At 35.1% G+C, this 20,950-nt stretch overlaps 1 protein-coding gene across 3 annotated transcripts in view; it reads right to left on the bottom strand.

The window, feature by feature from the left end:
* Positions 1–1,983: 1,983 nt before the first annotated feature.
* The window catches only part of TTC33 (tetratricopeptide repeat domain 33), a 43,620-nt gene continuing 24,653 nt past the window's right edge, over positions 1,984–20,950 (bottom strand). For 2 of the 3 annotated variants that reach the window (XM_062600364.1, XM_062600365.1), the window contains exons 4-5: positions 13,365–13,496; positions 1,984–4,810 (exon numbers count right to left, since the gene is read on the bottom strand). In XM_062600364.1, the coding sequence (XP_062456348.1) occupies positions 4,457–4,810; positions 13,365–13,496 (486 nt within the window). In that variant the 3' untranslated portion in view covers positions 1,984–4,456. The remainder of the gene's footprint in view (positions 4,811–13,364; positions 13,497–20,950) is intronic. The other variant, XM_062600366.1, reaches the window with a different exon arrangement.

The raw sequence follows: 20,950 nt of genomic DNA, 5'->3' as shown, positions 1-20,950 counted from the left end.
TGCCGACATACCCTCAACTACAGCTTCACAAAAGCCTTTTCATCAGCAATAACCACCCTACACACTCCATCCTGCTCCCCAAACCCCAGTCCTAACTCTGTCTGAGCCCATATCCTGTAGCATGGCCTGGAGAATCAACCCACCACAGACAGGATGAAAGCCAGTGTCTGTAAGAGACAGTAGTTTCTATGAAAATGCCTAAATTAATTTGAATTGCCAATCAATCATATAGGCCAGCATTAGGATTGGGCTCACCTTTAAGGTTTAAGATATACTGGCAGAATATATCTTAAACCAGCACTGACTGGACTGTAAGGATGGGGCTGTAGGAACCTAAAATAAGCCGAACTTCTGCACCTGTTGCCTGCAACACTAGTGCCACCTAACCCAAATCAGTGTTGTATGTGCAATGCCAAAGCATTAACAGTATGACTGTAATCCACTACCTTCAAATGGCATCAGCCATCATCCCAACCAAGAAGCCTTCTAGTAAAATTTGCAGTGCCTTTTCTGCTCCTAGACACAACTGCAAGTCTAATTTACTTAGGGCAGATTTAATTTCAAAGCTACTAAATACCATCAGACCTTGCCACTCCTAGGCCTTATTCTAGAAGGGTTAACAGATCTGGAAACAAACCACAGTCTAAATTCCCTGCTCTTAGAACCCAAATCTGGAACTCAGTCCATACCTCTGCTGTTGCCTCTTGACTACAATCCACACAGCTCCTACAGTCACTGCACTTGCAAACCAGCCCTTAAAGCCAGGCCAGTACACCTGATAGGATTCAGCAATAATCCAGGCTCCTAGGTGTTTCTTGATTCTAAACTAGTCCTCTCTGGGTACACCAGAGGCAAAAGACTCCAACCCATTTGACAACGTGATATTAAATAGCACCAGTGTTCACAGTAATCACCCGTATTATGTGCAATCAGCCAATAAACTGAGTCCTTAAACTTCTGCTTTCTTCAAGCCCAGTCCTAACTGCTTTTACAGTTTTATAGCCATTACATGACCCAGAAATACTGTCAGAGAGGACTTGCCCTCAACACTAGCTTTTACCTCTTTACCATTCATTTAAGCATCTGGCAGGCACCCTATATAGCCAGGTAGAGTTTTCAATGTTACTTCTCTCGTCTTAACCCCAAGCACAGTTATTTGATGATGACTATTAGAGACTAGAATACTAAATGAAACCCATTAAGTTTCCTTTTTTCCTCAGTTACTTTTAAAATCCAAAGTTTTATCACATTATGAAATCAGTCACTGTTGTTACCTGAATAAATTTTATTTATCTATACTTTCTTTACCCTCCAATAACTTTAGAAAGCACCTGTTATCTCAGTGTAATTTATAGACATTTATATCAGTCTACAAGGATAGAATTCATCCTCCATGTTTCAGTGCCTAAAGTCAGTCACCTTAGGCTTCCTTTGGAAACAATTAGGCACTTCGGAAGCCTGATTCACCTCATTTTAAGATAGTCATCTAACATAAAGCATATGAATGGCCCTCTGAGGCTGTGTATTTCTTTCCACTGAATATAAACAGATTCAAAGGAGAAAATCCAAATTTGAATGTTAACTGCAGGTGTTTAAAGTTAAACAAACCTAATTCCACCTTAACTATTGTCGTCACTGAAATTTCCTCTTTAACTGTGTTGCAGCACTTTTTAAGCATTTAAGCATACGATTCCCATGGAAGGCAGATAAACTGGGGCAACAGCAGCCATTGGCACTAGTGATGAAAAACAGTAACAAACGCCTGCTGGCAAAGTGTGAATGCAATTCACCATGTTCTACCTTCTCCTTTGGATCTTTCTCATTTCGGCACAGCATTGCTTTTTACTAAAGATTTTTCGATAAGTTTATATTTTTTACATGTTCAGAAACAAACAACAAAGTGCAACTGGTAAATGAATAACATCTTAAAAGCCTATGGTAACCTATATTCTTGTGATAACCCAAAGAATAAATAGGCATCACTAAGCAGCAGAGAAGCCAATATTTTATTCAAATAGATCCAAAAAGTCTTATGCATGCAAAACATGACATGCTGTACAAAAAAAAAAAAAAGTCAAACTTCCCAGGTTGAGAATAACATAGTCACAAGAACTTAGCTGCTGCCTGTTACAAGATATTAGTGTCATGACAATACCCAGAAGCCTGATCTAGTTGGAACAAAAAAACAAATTCAGCAGGAATTTTGTGAATCATTTCAGTGGGAGTAGATGCAGTGATAACATGGACCTCTGAAAGGATGGAGACAAAGTCTTAACTGTATGAGTAAATACGTAACACATTCACACAAGTATAAAAGGCAAAGAAAGAAATGTGTTAGATTACAGCCCATTTCCTTTAAAAATGAGGACACATACCTTACTGCATCTTACACATACCTTCCTCTAGCCAGAGGGTGTCTCTTCTTGGAAGAAATCTGTCCAAATCCTTTTCATAGTAATTCTTCCTGTGGCTACTTAGATTGTCTTAGTTAAGTTGTTAGGAAAAATATGATGATAAAATTCTTCAATCAAACAGTATGATAATCAAATGTCCATTCAACAAGCATTTCAGGATCTGTTCCAGAATTGGACAAATGAAAACAGAGCATTGTGTTGTGTTTTGCATAAGATGTTAACTGCAGATATTTTAAATACTCAGATGTTAAAAAGCGTAAGGTGTGTGTGTGTGGGGGGGGGGTGAATGTGTGTATCTGCTCATAGATACAAAAATTACCGTATATACAAAAATAAATTCAAGAAGAATCACACAAAAATTAATGAAAACACAGTAAGTACAACACTGCAAGTAAGTCTCTGAAAGGTACAATCTATTTCTATATGGAGGACAGACGTCCTCTGAAGAATTAACAAGATTCAAATGAAACTATGACCTAAGTTAAATAATTTTTCTATAATACATTTATTATTGCAAAAAGCAGTAGGCTTCTCCAGCAAAGTTATTTCCTTTCAAAATGTGTTTTTAAACATTTTAATTAAAAATTATTTTAATTTTAAAATAAAAATCAACTACTAAAAAGGCAAAAATGACTGATTTCAAAAGGTTTCCCTTGGCTACAAACCCGTCTTTGTCACGCAAAAATTATCAAAATTGAATGGAAATGATGTTCTCCCAAAAATATATATCCTGAACTCTCTGGGATTTTCTCAATTGACCATTTCTTCCAAAAGTCTCTTTGCAGTCACTGTAACACTTAAAATGCACCTGTATATTACATATACATTTAAGTAAGCTTAAATATGTCTATTTAGCTATAAACAATAGCTAAAATCTAGTTTTGTGCAAGGAGGAAACTTCAGCTAAGTTAGATTATTCACAAGGTGGCAGTTTAATTGCCTACTTTCATACATGCCAAAGTGGCAGCCTGGTTAGGAAGGTATTCTTTCAAATGCATCTACAGACAGTGAAAAGAGGGCCGTCTCAGCCAAGAGAAGCCGAAGGAAGTAGCATGACTTCGTTTCTCTGAACTGCCCATGTGAGGAAGCAACCACCATCTTCCCCTAAAGAAAGATAAAGACTAGGTAAAGAAACCTCCTAAATCACGCATCAGCGTTAACACAACACTCTCCCTGCTATCCAACCCCCCAAAATTTCCTGATTAAATGTGTTGTGTTTTGCATAAGATGCCTGGAAATGCAACATAGATAAGTTTAGATATTGTAAGAAGTGGCTTTTCCATATAGCCTAGGTATTTTGAAAGTACTTATTGCATTGCACGCTCTTTTCATTCCAACAAAATTTCTTGATTTAAATGATTTAAAAGGGAGACTGAAGCAGTGCTGTCCTGAACAGTGGGTCATAAGAACTCTGAAAGATCAATTGATTCCCTTTATAAGATTTTCAGCATTACTGGGGAAAAAAAGGATAGAAGTAATACACTTCAGAGATGTACCTATTTCCAGCTCCTATCATTTTACTTTTGGTGCTGGCAGTAGACCAGCATTTAAAATAAGGAAAGGCCAGACTTTTGAGACCAAGAGAACAACTCATATTTGAACCGGCTGCTAAATGTTAATCATTAAGGCTTGAAATATAAACAAAAAAGGGCAATTTGTTATCAATATTTATATTTTAAATAGGAGCTGATTAATTATTCAGAAGATGTAGAGAGTAACTTGAACAATTATGAAATACAGTTACAAGAGAGATGTTGTTATAATGTAGTTACACATTTTAACATTATGTTTGTTCATGAGATTTTTAAAATCAACTCTTAGCTTGCTTCTCCAAAAGTATGGATGGAAGATGAATTCAGGTCTGTGCTTTTTAAAAAGAAAGACGGTTTCAATCAAATCAAAAATTTCAAAAGAAAAAATAGTTTCTTTTGTAGGCTCCCCAACTGATTTTTAAAAAAGGGGGAAAAAAAGAAAAACTCAACATAAAATAAACAACACTAGTTCTCAAAATATACATAGCCCTGACAACATACCAGGCTGCCCTATCGGGCTCTGATAAAAATGGTATCATCAGGAGTTGTAGTACAGTTTTCCTTCTCAGTAACAGTCTCTACAGCGCCTGAAGCAGACACAATCACTACAGTTTTAGCTGCTGCAAGAGCTTTCTCCTTCTCTGCGATGGCAGCACAGACTGCCACAATCTCATCACTTTCAAAGTCGTAGTCTGGGATTGATTCTTGAGGAAACTCTTTTGCTTTTGCCAGGGCTTGCACTGCCTCAGTCTTTGTTGCCTTCTCCTGATGTTCATGGAGTTTTCTTGCCCAAGAAAGGTCCTCTTCCCATACCTCAGGGTTCATTGGAAAAATGTGTAAGGATACCTGAAAACTTCGGATTGCCTAGAAACAGAAGAGGGGAAAAAACAAAGATTGGAATATTTAAGATCTGCATATTTCATCACAGAGATTAACCAGAAATTCATTTTCCCAAAGACAAAAACAATTATATTCCAGTCTGTTTTTATTAAAATATCCTCCCTCAGCTCTAAGTTCAGTTACAGTGCTACCCCCAAACTACTGTGTGTGCAAGTGTCTGAAAGTACCAAGAATGAACAAATCAGGTACTTGGCAACAAAGGTACAAAAAGGAGTTCATAAATGCAAATGGTCTAGATAGAGAAAAAAAACATTTAAAACCAAGCCCTCAAGAAAATATTCCTTTTTATTTTAAATGAAAATTTGGAACAGAATTGAAGTATTTAATGAAAGAATATACTATTAGATACATTTTAAGGCCACAACTCCCTTCAAAAAATTAGGCAACCTGATATTACTACCAAAGGAAGAATATTAATCTTTATCCTGTCAAGACATGAACCAGCTAAAACTGAAACACTCCTTAGAAGCAGGTCATTGGTTTTCACTGTTCATATGAAAGAGTGATGAAATAAATGCCCATAAGTGCAACACAGATGATAAATTTAGACATAGTAAGAAGTGGCTTTTCCATATTGCCTAGGTATTCTGAAAGTACTTATTGCATGCTCTTTTCATTCCAACAAAAACACGTCAAAATAATATTCTAATTAAAGAGGGAAAAGCCAAATTCATTTTCGTTTTGATGGTTTTCTATCTCAGTTTTGTCTTATCATCAGAGAGACAGATGGGGCAAGAAGATATAAACAAATACAGAAATGGGACAACTGGGATGTGAAATTTCACCAATATTGCCCCTTATAAATTAGCATGTAGTCATTTCATATATAGATCTAATACTACAGTCATCCATGTCCATGATAAGCAGTTTCTGTAAAATTGAGCAAATTGGTTGTAAACATTTAACCTCAGAAAAGTATAAACTTCCCACTTCAAGAGTTATTCTAAGAAAGAACTCCTATAATCTTATAAATCATCTAGTATTAATACAATTAATTATAATTAATATTGCTTCTCTTGTCTTTCAACTCATCTGAATTGGGAAATGTTCCACAAATACAAATATTCAACCCAGAAGTTGTTAAATTTTAAAAAAACTAATGAAGCAAGGATTGCATTTAGCAGTAACAAGATAAACTGGAAGAATGTTGGACCAAAACTTAAAACTGTATTGGATTTTTAATTATATTAACAGTGAGAAGGTCCACGCTGACTTTATCTATTCTAGCTTATACATGTACATGCACATAATGTGTATATTTGATATTTATGATTTACGGCCAGTTACGAAAGCGGCCGCCTGAGTGATTAGTTCTTCCTGTGGGGTGTAAAACCAGCAGTGATTTCCAGCAACTTGTGTATAAAGACTTTAAAGACATGAACAACCACTGAATGTCATATTCTTTTGTAATTTATAAGTACTCAAAGCACGCAAATTAATTTGAAAAAGCAGTACTTTATCTCCATCAGCAGAAACTGCCAATTAATTTTTCTCTTACCACAAAGTAGCATATGAACTCTGAACTGAACTTAGCACAGCAGAAAAGACATACAAGCCTCTGATTTCTTTGAAGAAATGCTGATATGCTATCAGTATTACTGCTGTTGTAACAGACAGCCATTCAGTTCCAGGAAAAAAAAAATTACTACTGGCCTACAGCCAGACCTGAAGTATAGGAACTTGCTGGACTTAAGACATGAAGAGTGCAGTTTAATTCTTGCAAAACAGTGTCATTATTTTCAACTTCGCTGGCCTTTAATTTCAAGGGACAAATAAGTTAAACACCAAATGCTCTATTTTATCTTATTTTTTGAACACAAAATATAAATAAACACCGTCTGTTTTTAAATTTCCCATAGAAGAGAATCCCACTTGTCTATTTAGTTATGTTCATGCACATTAAACAACACTAAGCACAGCAATCAGATTAAAATACAGCAACTTAAGTTTTACAAACAGTAATGCTTTAACTAATAGGCTGAGAAGATGCCTTGGTAATTCATATGGATACAGCATATAACAACCACCTGTAAGCCTATTTAGGAGAAAGATTTTTACATGCGACATTATAGAAAGGTGTAAATACATTTTAGGAGGTGCAAAAGATTAAAGGCATAAGCCCTAAAGCACCAATGCAATACTAAAAAATACAGAATTGTCATTTACAGAGTATTTCATGTTGCCACTCAAACTGCATCCAGTTATTAATTTCTATTATGACAAAATAACTGAAAACCCAGGAGTATAAATGCTAAGCTGGCACTGACAGCTCTTAAGTACTATCTGATCTAACTGTCTGAAACATGCCAGATAAAAGGTACAGAAGTAATTTATATTCCTATTTCTCACCCAATTTGTAATTTGAATTATTACAAAGTAGCAAAGTACCGCTAAAAGCAAGTTTTTCAGAATCCTATTACTATACTAAACCCATTCACATGTGTAATCCAAGTGCTACTTTTAATTCGTGTCTGCACCAGTGGGAAAATCTCCTTATCTTACTCCAGTTGCCTATCTGGCATTATAGGAAAGTGTTATGACACTGGATACACTTGATACTTCTAGCCTCATTTTGATGGGCAACTGTTGTCCCAGAGACCCTATATCTAAGGACTGCGAGATTTAAAAACAGTGTACACTCATGCTTTTGCTTTCACATCTACAGGGAAAAGTACCACAAAAATCCACTACAAAATTCACTGCAATACATTCTTGCTTGCTGAGTTACAATATTTGAAGGCTTCTTATATTCAAAATATTTTACATTTCACCTCATTATACGGTATTCTATAGAAAACAATCATCATCTTCCATTTGTCTCATGATCAGGATTTCTCCTGTTGATTTGCGGTCTTTAAAGTAAAGGTCAGTTTTGATCAGACTACTGTTTATAACATGTATTATTATACATAGAGCTAGCAATTGTCACCATACAATGAGCTGTACTCCTAAAAAAGGTTAGCAAGCAATCTTAAGAGGTTATGTAGTTCACATCTGCCCTAAGGCTTATATTAGGCCTTCATGTTATATCCGATAGCTGTCTATCTGACCTGTTTTAAAGGATGCCCAGCAATGGAGATTTACATACACCTATAGTTAATTATGTTTAACAGTTCTTACATTTAACAGTCCTTTTTTTTCTAATATCCAACATTTTTTACTGGAATTCAAGCCTGTTACTTCCTGTACTACTCTCAGTGAATATGAATAACCCATTAATTTTTGCAGAAATCTTTAATATGCTTAAAGATGCTGGCCAAGTTCCTCATTACATCTCTTCTTTAAACTAAAAACAAAAAAAATCCAATTCTTTCAGACAGTCTCACTCTAGTTTAAGAGCTTCTGTAGTTTAGCCTGAAAGGCAGCTATGCTTATTTGCCTACTTAAACAGGCTAAATTTTTCTATACAAGATTTCCATTAAGATTGTTTCCCCTCTTCAAAAAAACAAAAAACACCCAATTGAAAAAGTTTTTTTCAACAAAAATAAATCCTTTCATCTTCAAGAATGAAGTGACTCTTACTGTCTGCAGTTACTAAGTTTATTCTAAAGCATTGATCTTTTCATACTTTGGAAAAATTCAGTAGGACATTTTCCAGATGTGAGAGATGAGATTTTTCTATTAAACCTATTGGAATTTGGTCAAGTCATAAATCTGTAAATAAAATCCTTATTCCCATACATTTGGTAGAAGTCTGTGAGATGATGGTAGCTTAATTCTCCTATGCTGAACACTTTCCACCGCAGAGAATTTACACTGACTGGATTAGGATGCATCATCCCCCGAGAGACTCTGCACACATCCTCCCCCTTCCCATCATCGCAGTGTGCGACTGCCAACACTAGAGGCCAGAGGACATGGGTCTGGCTTGTCTCAACCCGGAGGCATGAGATGACAGCAGGCAAAGTGGCTGGTGATAACCAACAGAAACATTCTCCTCAGCATCCTCAGCCCTGGACATATATCTCAATATGTATTAGAGCTTCAGGGACTTCACCTGTCAGCCACTGGCTCCACTTTAAGTTTCTCTTCAAGTTGCATTTTCCGTAATCTTGTAATTTCCTTCTTTCTCTTCTTTTGACAAAGTACGGAAGTTTTTGCCTACTTTCTACTCTCTTTTGCTCCAGTGATGTACTCCCATTTCCCAGGTCTCCTGTTGCACTAAATTATTCCTTCTTGGATCTTTATTTCACCACAGTGTTTATACTGCCTGTCTGCCTTTATACTTCAGCGAGCATCTCCGCAAGGCACTGCCGTACGCTCTGCCGAAGTAAGCGCTGTAGGCTGGCTCAGCTTTGAAGAACGATACACTATGCTCTACTACATGCATAAACACAATCCACTTTGATCAAGGGAACAGAAGATCTATCACATCGTAGAACTTGACATATTTAGCCTAGCAAAACAAAGCCTGAAACAATATACGTGCTCTCAATTCCTAAGCCAGTAAACATCCACGAGGAGGAAAGATATTTACTTCCCCATTACAAAAATACACCGCTGAATTATTACAAGCATTTTAAAAGTAATGGTAAAAAGCCCTCCTCCATCACTGTGTGTCATGAACACTGAATCTAATTTAGCTAACACTTACAAAGTCTAGATACTTAGCAGATAGATTTCATCTGCGTGGTTAAAAACTCAAAAGTTCTAAGCAACTGAAAGAATAAATAACAGGTGTGAGCTAATCTCTCAAGCTAATCTCTACTAGCTCTGCTAGAACTGAATATGTAAGAGCATTTAAACTTTTGGAATTCTGCTTGCACTTATTTGTTTGCTGAAAATAAAAATCAGATAGTTCTGAGTAAAAGGTAGTTTCACACAAAATATTAAGTAGGCTATCAAAATACATCTCTGATTTCCAACAGTAATTAAAAAAAATACACTGGAGTTGCTGAGGACTGCAGGACGGATATGGGACCTCTGGGAAATCTAGTATTACTAAGCAGGATTATTTGACACGTTCAGGGTTTTTCTGTTTTTAAAAATATCATTTATAAAGTCCTGATAAGGAAAGCAGTACCATTTAGTGTGAAACAATAACAATAAACTGAATAATAAAAACATTTGAGGCCAAAACTATAAAACAAATAGATATTTTAAAAATTGAATCATCTCTCTATTTTCAATTATGTAAGTACTTTGTTAACATAATAATAAATATTTCATCATTGTACTCAAATAACTGACTATAACTCATACATAGTGATGTCCTTAGAAGGAAGATTATCACAACAGTGTACTTAAATATTTTAATCTCATATAGCTCTAGAAAAAGAAATGCAGTTATCCCCTAAATTCTGAAGGAATACAATCAGAAGCAAAGATTTGACTGCTTTTCAATAGAAAACCATCCACTATGAAGTTAAAGGCTGTAAAATGCCATGCGATGTTTTAACATTCCTCTTGCTTAACAAATCTTTGTGTTTCTATACACTTATTTTCATTTTGAAAATCCTCTCAAATCCAGAACTCTTTAGATGTTTATAACAGTAATATATGAAATATCACACAGTAATTTTCTGTCACAATTTTGTTTATCAGTCCATATCTGTGGCTGATAGCTGATACATGGATTCAAATAAAAATGCAGTAATTCTTCTCTTTGCTAGTACATAATTTCCACCTTTACATAAAAGATCTGAAGCTCTATTTCTTTGAAATAAAAGCAAAGGGCTGATTTAAGGATCCACATTCTTAAAACTTGGTTCTTTTACAAATTCAATACCACACCTACAACACATTAAAATTAATGACTAACTACTTAATATAGCAAACTACATTTTTCAAAATAACAGAAAGTATGCATAGTTGGTTCATATTTATGCATCTATGGAGCTAACTTTGTAATCTGCAATGTTACAGATCTTACACTAAGACCCCAGCCCACAGTAGGGTGAACTCCATAACCTTCAATTAGTAGAATTTTTTTAAAGCTTTTTTGTTTTTTTATGAGAGCGTAGAGCTCACTGTTTATCTCTCAGAAAGAACGGTTCTAACAAATATAACAATCTGAAATTGTAAATTGTTACTGCTTAAAACTTATTTGTACATAAAATATTTATTTGCAAAAAAACAAACGTTTACAGTGAAACGGGAGAAATATTGCAAGCCTGACTATGCATTTCTAGAATTCACCTCACACATTCACTTTGCATAGTTTCCTCGGGTGCACTCCTACAGACCAACTTCTAGCATTTTAAGGAATTATCACCTCTTATCAAATACACAGAAAAGCAAAAAATCCTGTTTTTATTGAAGTACCACAGTTGACTCGCCTTATTTACTCAATTCAGAAAAAGCAAACAGCTTTTCCAAAACTTAAAGGGGCTAACATAGCTCACTCCATTTCTGTCACAAGTTTGACAAAAACAGAACAAGAGAAATCTTTCTTTGGCAATAGAACGATGTGTTACATACCATATCTAACATAGATTGATTTTTTTGGAATCTGTAATTTTGGGCAGAGGAAGCTTAAAATGAAAATACAGTCCATTTTTACTAAGAAAAGTCATTGTTCACTGTGAAGTAGTAGAAAATTACAACAGATCATTTAGCAGGTTGCGAGTAACAAAGGAAGAGATAGAGGAACTGAAATAAAGGAATAAAGAAGTTGCTCTTGAGAAAAGTGGTAATCCCCAAATCTCAAAAATTAGTAAAAAAAATTTTGATATTTATACTTTATTAACTTTTCTTTGTAAAAATTGTAATACAATGGAAAAACTACAAAACCATAGTAATAAGAAGCTAGTGGGAAGAGTTTAATAACGACTTAAACACTTGGTCAAGAATTTCAATGGCTATAAAATCGTTTATTTTTTAAAGATTCCTCTAGTTTTAATATTAAGATTGCCCAACACTCACTGGGTTCAAAAAAAAAGAGTGAACGTTATCTTCTGTTTAGAATAACTCCCAAAGCTTTTATTTGCAGATGAGGACACCTTCTTCAAAAGAGAGTTCAGTATGCCCTAAACACACAGGAAGACAAAGTAGAAGAAACATCTACTCTTAAAGTACTGGAGTTAGACAGGAGCTTACTCTTTGTAGGTACCCTGCTCAGACAGTTGAGACATACAAACATTCAGAGGGCAACCTACCTTGTGGTAACTCACTCTCCAGGGATAAGAGTGAATTACAAGATCAATATAACTTAACTGCAGGTGTACCTGTAGTATTATTTTGTTTCAGATGAAGAATGTGTTTTGATGCAAATCTTCAACTGCTTCCACTTAACCTGCTTTGTTTTGCACATTGTAGAAGAGTCTCAGAGAACAAACTGTATTCCTTTCCAATTCAACTCAGCAACACATGCCAAGAGAGCACCTGAAGTGCTCCAAGGAATATAGCTAGTCTGAAGTAAAGCAAAACGCATATAATGTGGACATAGGGTGCCCAGTGCTATTAAACCCAAATATCCACTCCCACTGGTGTGATGTGACTTACTAAAATAGACAGTTTAAATGACCTGGTGAGCAGGCCTGGTGGTATAACTTATACTAACTGGTAAGAATAAATCAGTATGTCTAATTTTCATTACAGTAACTGTAGCATTTATCATACGATAAACAGCATCAGTGATCTGTGATTTATGCAGCAAATATAGCTTTGAATCTCCTTAGACTAATGCATTTAAAATCTCAGACACAATTTACAAAGGCAATTTCAGGCACTTAATTGTAGAAGTGATTTATAGATTGTAGACAAGACAATTCTGACAATCTACATGGCAAAAGCTATGGAATATCACCAGTTATTTAACATGACATGATCCAGCTATGTATGGATTTATATTAAATATTTCATACTATGATACCAAAACAACATAAAGTAGTTCACTGCACATCTGCAACACAATACAGCTTTTGTCTGATGTTATTCTCACGCTTTGTTTTTTCAATACTTAATACTATATTTTTAAAAGAAACTGTTTTTGCATGATCTTAGTCTAAGGAAAAGCATTTTCTTGAAAATTTTCAGTCCAAACATTGTAACTTTACAAAAATAATCTAAATTAATAACAAAATTATTTATTTGTATCAGAACTGCCCACAGCTACTTATATCAGAGGTGAAAAAATATCTTATTATTTGAGAGCTCATAATGAGTTATTTTTCTAATGGACTTGGCATACATGTCTTAATTGAAAAGTTTCACAATTTCCATACTAACTACCAAATATATATACTTACACTATTTACATTACGTTATTCACCGTTGTTTAGACCCTGGATGGGGGAAGGGTCTCCTTGTGCATCACGCCGTGTGGCAGAGATGGTGCCACAGCATAGAGTTGCAGTTAGAGAGAAGATGCACAGCAACAAAACCACACAGAAAGGATTTGTGAGAAACAAAGTATAGGGAATATGGGGGATAAACAACAAGAACCTTCTTCCTTGCCTATACTTAAGCTATATAAGGATATTAAGCTACTTCAATATTTCTGTACTTTTATTTTCTCACAATTAAGAGGGTGTGGTTTACAATTTTAGTTTATAAATTTAGACCATCCTTTTCCTACCAGTGCTATTTCTCCTAATCCAAGCTGGGCACGTCCCAAAGTCTGCCAGGCATCCCAGGAACGCGGATTTCTCTGGACAGCCATTTCTGCTGCATGCACTGCTGGGAACATCTCATGCAAAGACATCAGGACCTATGACAAAGAAATAAATATAAAAGGAATAACCAGAGTTGAAAACAGAATCAAGCTTTCCAGGATTACCCAGGCAACCACTATAGTTTCAGTAACTAAGAACCAGATTCATTTCACCCAGCTTTTAGTCGTTTAAAATTTAGTTGTCTAGTCTAAGATAGTCACCTAGACTTACTCCACAGTCCACAGAGAGAAACAGCTATGCTAAAGTTAGATACATCTAACTTATTTTGGCAGCTCTTGGAGACGAATTGCTTCTGAAAGTGTCCCTCTCCCTCCCTCCCTCCAAATCTCACATTCTATGAGTAGCAGAATTACTGGATTATACAGAAAGACACGCACATTAACAATCACATACAATAAAAAAGTATTTTTTCAAATAATTCCTATTAAAAACAAAAAAATATAAAACCTAGAAGACCGATATCTACCAAACACAAAGTGGGCAAGATATAATAATGGAAACAATCCTTGTAATTCAGTATGGAAATAACTCTTAATGACTGCTATATTTGGAAAGCAGGCTTTGCTATTGCAGAATGCTTTACTTAGACTTTAAATATATATTTAAATATATATATATATATATATATATATATATATATATATAGCTGATTTCATAAGTGGTTTCCAAATGTGGAAATCTTTTATTCAGCAGTACAAGTTAGCAGAAGTCAGTTACCATTCTATACCTCACACTGGATCCCCACAACTGAGCCTATAAATCATAAAGACACATAATACAACTCAAAGTTTGTCCTATTTCTCCAAAACCTCCATGAAATTGGCACATTACCTGAAGACCTGCATCACTCTGAGATCATGATTTCAGACGCCCACATGCTATGGTGATAGATACCCGTCTAAGAAACAAATGACAACTGCATTCCAACTGTATGATGAAAATGTCAGCCACAGGAGTAAGACTCATATGTGGGAAACCACTTTCTTCTCAACTGACCTGAAATCATGATGCACACTCAGAGCAGATTAGGACAACTGCTGAAGTGTAAGAGGCATTTGCTTAACCCTACTGTTCTACAATATATTAAACATACAAATATGAGTGTTGAGAGGAGGAAGATCCAAATACTGTTGCAAAATACTTGCACAGCGCTGGGATAAGTACAGTAAAATAATTAGATAGCTTTACTGCAGAAATTAACCCTGTATGAGAATTCCTATAAGTACTTTAGATCCATACTCATAGGGTTTTAATGACTAAATTTTTCTAGAGGCTAGTCATTTAGGTCTCTCTCTAATTCCATTTGATAGGCTGTACAGTGGAATTTGGAAAGCTGCTAAAAAAAGACCTAAAATAGCTGTATGGCATGCCATTTTTCCTCCTGCTTTTTTTTTTTTTTTAACAGTACTTCTCAATTATGCTTTTTGAGTAAAGTCTGCAAAGAATACTACGTATTTTTCCAAAACCTGAAGTTTAACTACATTTCTGTGTGCAGTTTCATCTGCAGTAAATCTATGAATTGAACTATCAAACTGTTACTAGTGGATAGGTGTACATCCTTCCACAACAACATGATCTTCACCTATCAGATGTTTTTTACGTTCATTTCTTCACGCACTTGTTCTCAAATGAGAAAACCATCCAAGTACCTACTCACTTTAACATTTTTATGGGTTTCAGAGCATTCACTCTCTTCTACCAGTGTTTTCCAGTGCAATACAATAGCAAAACACCTACGTACATATTTACAATATCTTTTTTAGTTTTCAATGACATTTCACTTTATTGTTTACAGAACTGTAACTTCACTAGGACAGGTGAATTATTCCAATTTGATTCACTTATGACAGCTGTGCGTACTAATTTAGACAGAGTACTTTTCCAGGTCACAGTGGTAATCACTGTGCAACTAAACTATAACATCAACTTCAAGGCTGTATATGCTATAATCTCCTTTGTCATATAACAGGCTTGTCACGTACGCAGCTCAATAAGCAGACATGTCAATATCTTCCTTTACATACATCAATCCCATGATCACACATATTTTTGTAGACTCCATTTCCTGAATATGATGAGTCTACAGGATACTTATCACTGTTTATGTGCTCATAACCCAGGGTCTGTTCAAAAAGAAGTAACAAGGCAGTAGACCACAAGAATTATACTAGTGATCTTCATCAAGACGGATTTCTCAATTATTCACTAGCTAAACATATCAATTTAAGAGGAAAAAAAAAAAAACAATTATACTTTTAACTCCATCTACAGCATTTCATGCCCAAGATACACTTTAGCATTATACATACTTAAGTACTATACCAAATGACATTACCACTAGTCTCCTGACACTTCTGGACCAAGTATAATTTTTTAATTCTCTCTTCCTTCCCATGAATCTAGTTCATACTTATCTCTTACATTATATATATAGACCTAGGTCTTTTGCTGTATGCACAACTCCTGTATATTCTATCCTGATTATGTTCTCTTTATTGTTGGTTTCCTTGATTCCTGCATATCATATCATAAAAAAGACCAAAAAAAAAACCCAAAAAAACAACCCATGTCTCGCTCCTACTTCCACTGTGGAAACATCCACAACTTGATTTTATCTTCTCATTTCAAGGCTCTGGACTACTTGGTTCCTTCTATTTATCTCTCTTCAGTTATTTTAAGAAGCTCTTATTTTATTTGCTATTCCATGGCATCAGCATGATGATCCACTTTTCTGCTTCTCACAAAGATGCCCTCAGACCTTCCTCCATTTCAATCCATACACCTGAAGTGTTTGAGCTTGATATGAAACTTGGTTTCACTTGGTGTGAGAAATATTATCTTCTTATTCCGATCTGTGATCAAGATGACTGCCAACCAGCAGTAATTTCTATCTTATTCGAATGCTTGCTATTATTCTTACTTTTTCTTATTTACATCTTCTCATTATTTCGAAACAATTACTGCAGTAAATGTCCAAGTGTAAACACTTTTAACTAAAAAAGGAAATGAATGTAACAATTATTCTGAATAAAATAGGGGAAATGGAATGAATGACCCCCTACACACACACACACGCTCCCTTCCAAATAAGGATGTTGTTTTCTTTCATATAGCTGAGTTTCTTTCAAAAGAGTAAACTATACACTCTTCTGTTTGAAGAGATTTTCTTCTTGGAAGCTCTACCATGCTTAATAAAACAAAACTCCTGACTCATTTAAAAACCTTTTTGGATTATAGCACATAAGTCCAAATCACAAACCATCATCGCCATCAACCCAAAAGCATGTGCAATTACATTAATTCATCAGTAATGTTTTGGTTCAAGTTACAATTGATTGATTTCAATTTTCTTTTTTCTGATAGAAGAGCTAGGAATAATAGTCATCCTCTGCTAGTTACTTCTGGCAAAATGTCAAGTTACTAGTGAAAATAGGAGTAAGGAAACGTTATATTAAAAAAAAAAATCACAAAACCTTAGATTAAATCAGACTGGTCAGGCTTAGCATTTCTTTTTAAATGACTGTCTACTTTTTAAAGTAAAAAGTTCAGTAGGACATTTTTTAATCACCAAACAACGTGATGCTTCATAGAGGATGTATATATGAAACCTCCTACTAAATCCCTCTTCTCCACTGTTTAAGCATCAGCTTAGAGTCTTTAGATTGCCATATATTCGGAATAATGCACCAATATGACCGTATCATTTGGAAGTATGAAGATTTCTTGCTTTTACTTGCCTTAACTATGTTTGGAAAACCTTCCTAAAGACATAATCCTATCAGCAAAATAGGTCTTTGAAACAAGCTACAATGGGAAAGTCCATTTTGCCAGAATCAGGCTGTGTTTGCTTAAGAATGTCTAAGAGCTGACATTCTAAGGTTATTTTCCTTTTCTGCTACTCTCTTAATAAATTATTTTTTCGTAAGTATTAGTACTTTTGCAAATTTCATTAGCAGAATGGCACTCAAGTTTCAGTTAAGTAACTTCATTATATATTCCATTTATTTCCCAATTACAGTAGAAATACTTCATTAGAAAATAATTTTTAAACAAGTATAAAAATAAAATAAAAACTTCTAAAATAAAGCAGAAAATTAAGCCTCTCATGACCCTTTTGCACACACATTTCCCTCTAATCATTTCTAACATATCTTATAAAGATGTTCAGTAGGTGGTTTCTGAAAAGCTGTATTATTCTAACATAGTTACCTTTATCACATGCATTAAAAACAAAGAACATTTCTATCACTACAGTGACTGATGGTTTAATAGATATAGCTTTAATAAATCATAAAAGGGGGAACAGATGAGAAGAATTAGAACTCAGTGGCAAAAATCGATTGAACAGCAACTGTCATCAGGACACTGACCAAGTAAAACACCAGGCAGTACTATGACCTGTTATGTCCTACCCACAGCATTTTGGAACTGTTCCACAGCTGAGCAAGTCCTTACTTTAGATGAGTTCACAGTTTTCAAGCTGAATCACTATATACAGATACCTTTAAAAATCCCTAGTCTTTCCTCAGAAACCAATTCAACGTTTAACCACTTTCACTGAGAAGTATTTTCCCCCCCTCCTATTATCAAATTGGAATTTCTCTTGCAGCAACTGGTGACCAGTGCCTTTTGTCCTTTCAGGCACACCTCTGGGAAGAGTCCGTCTTTTCCGTAACCTCACTAGGCAGCGAGATTCTTGCAGATGAAACATACTGGATTAATATAAAATAATAAAATATTTGTTAGTTTTCTAGCTTAAGCAGTTGAGATATTATTTTAACTTTACGTAATTTCAGCAAATTATAAACTGGTTAGTCCCAAATATTATAAAACAAGAGTATTTGAACACAGGCACACATAGTCAATATAATACATACAGCTACAATTTTGACTAAGATTCCAAGAAGAACCGAGCAGTTCCTACACTGAATAACCTACAGTTCACCTAGTCCCACAAAGAATATCAAACACTGTTCAAGGTCAGTACAAAAACAAAACAGTAGGCAGATGTTCTGCTCCAACTCTCTCACTGAATTTTAACTCTAAATAGGTGCAGTGGCACTGCAACATGTTGATTTTGCTCAGAAATAATGCTTGTTTCAACTTTTTACACTCTAGATATTTTTGCTCTCTGCAGAAATGTACAATTGTCCTTTTTTTTTCAATAAGTTGACTTCAATACTTCTTGGTGGCAGAGTTTCACAGCCTGTCATGTGAACACAGAAGTTTAGATGGCCTCTCGAAGAGTACAATAAATTCAGTCCATGCTGATTCATAACTGCATGAAATTCATTGACTGAGGTAGAGTCATATATAAGCCAAAGGTCTGTTCCAGCAAATAGATTCCAGTGGGCCTAAGGCATGGTGGGGGGCGGTGTGGAAAATACACACATATCCCTGTTCTCTTCCTTTATATTGTTATACCATCCCTCAAACAGCTTGGGAGTAGTCACTCTCCAACTCACCACCACAAACTGATCTTTTACCAGCATGTCTGGTTTCAAATGATTGCCAGTAATGTCAATGTAATGAAACACATGTTTATATCAACTAGATATAAATCAGCAATTATTAGCTGATTTGTTATAATCCAAACTAAGGATTATGAATCTAGTCAAGTCTTAAGAACCTTATAATTTCTCGAGAAGGAAGAGGGATGAGCAGGAGCTGAAATTATTTCTTTATTGCATTCAGGTTTAAGAAATCCTTAAGAACAGGGGAGACAGGATAGTTTCAATCTGAACATGACAGGTTTGAGCTATAAAAGAGATATGCATCTGAAATCCTGCTCCATGAATACAAATCAAGAACGCAGAGTTGCACAGAAACCAGATCCTCAGACAGCAAGAGACAAACACCACACCCAAAAAGCTTATCTAGGGCAGATCATCCTGATTGCTTACTGTTTTCATCTGGAGTGTGTTTTTACACACACACACTATATATACATACATATGCATGCGCACATGCATATATGCATGTGTACATATATATATATACACACACACACACAAAAGCTATTTTATATATATATATAATTGTACAGTGCACTTTGGGATTCCTGTGGATAAGTTATTTTGTATTTACTTTACTTTTTAACCTGATTTCTTTTAAGACCAAATTCAATGGACAGCAAACAATCTACATGTGAGGTAGTATTCCTGAAACTCAAATATGGGAATATTCACGTCGGGTCCATCAATGCTAAATTATTATGCAATTTCAGGACCCCAAAAGAATAGCAGAGATAACAAATTCTCAAACACCTTATGCAACTAAATGGTATCTGAGATCTTTGTGGGACAAGTGTCACTTGATAACCAACAATAACCCAGTAAATTCTCAGGAGTGATGTAGCATAGCAGAGTCCCCAAATCCCAACAGCCTTAAGTGAGTTTATAACATGCATATAGTAATATAGTGAGTACGAACCCTTTGATCTCCCCCCAACCTCTCTTTATTCCCCATCCCCTCTAAAAGAACCTCAGGTGGTCCTGTGTTCAAAGACCCAAATTCATACAAATCCTTCAAAACTTCTCCTCCCTCTTTGTAATTCAAAACAGCAATAAAATAATCCAGTCAATATCTAAGAAACTTAGTGTGCAATGAATTTCAAGCAATCTTAGAGACTACATAATCTAGGTGATCTTCATATGCTATTTTGAACATAGACAATGCTAGTTATGTTGAAATTCATACTAAGGTTGTGGGTCTTTTCCAAACAAATTTTTACAAAAACAAAAAAAACTGCTTGTATGAACATCTACTTGCCATTTAATATCCTTGTAACAATAAAACATTTTAAGTTGGTAAAGCAATATCTAATATATAAACTGAAATTCGAAGGACAACATCCTATGTCCACCCTAGCCTCTTCACATACCAGAGCCAATGGATCAAAGAGTAGCTGACAGCAATGAAAAGAAACTCATCAACTTTTATGGGTTTTGAATCAAGATGCAGTTGAGCAATTCCACAGTTCCCATATGATTTTCTGGAAACACACTTACTGCACCAGTCACTGAATATTGGGAACTTTAAACACTATTTCCGCTCTTCAGAAATGCAGAAGGACATTTGTCCTACAAAATGAAACATCTGTTAAAGTAAGTATCCTTAAGTTCTTTCCATAAATATTTACAGATTCCTACAGTGTCATTAGACAGCATATTTATTTGAGCTGTATATTAAACAACAGTGTATTTAAAATATATTATTCTGCTGCTGGCAGCAAATATTGATGATCTCGGAAGCTGCTCTGTAATCCAGCATAAAATATCTTAATAAACTTAACAAGATACACAGATATTCAAGCTCAGGCAAAACATTCCATCCAGTGCTAATTCTTAGAAGAAATGACTTTACAGGGAGACTTTTCCTCACTGAAAGAAAATTAGTCCATACTATCTCTGCATATAGTGCTAAGATATTCTTAATATGAATCACATTCTATAGTACATGTCTTGCATACCAGACAGGCAGACTTGCA

The sequence above is a fragment of the Rhea pennata genome, chromosome Z, assembly GCF_028389875.1.
Source record: "Rhea pennata isolate bPtePen1 chromosome Z, bPtePen1.pri, whole genome shotgun sequence".
NCBI classification, from domain to species: domain Eukaryota; kingdom Metazoa; phylum Chordata; class Aves; order Rheiformes; family Rheidae; genus Rhea; species Rhea pennata.
Note: the sequence above shows the minus strand (reverse complement) of the source record. Positions and strands in the feature narration are given on the sequence as shown.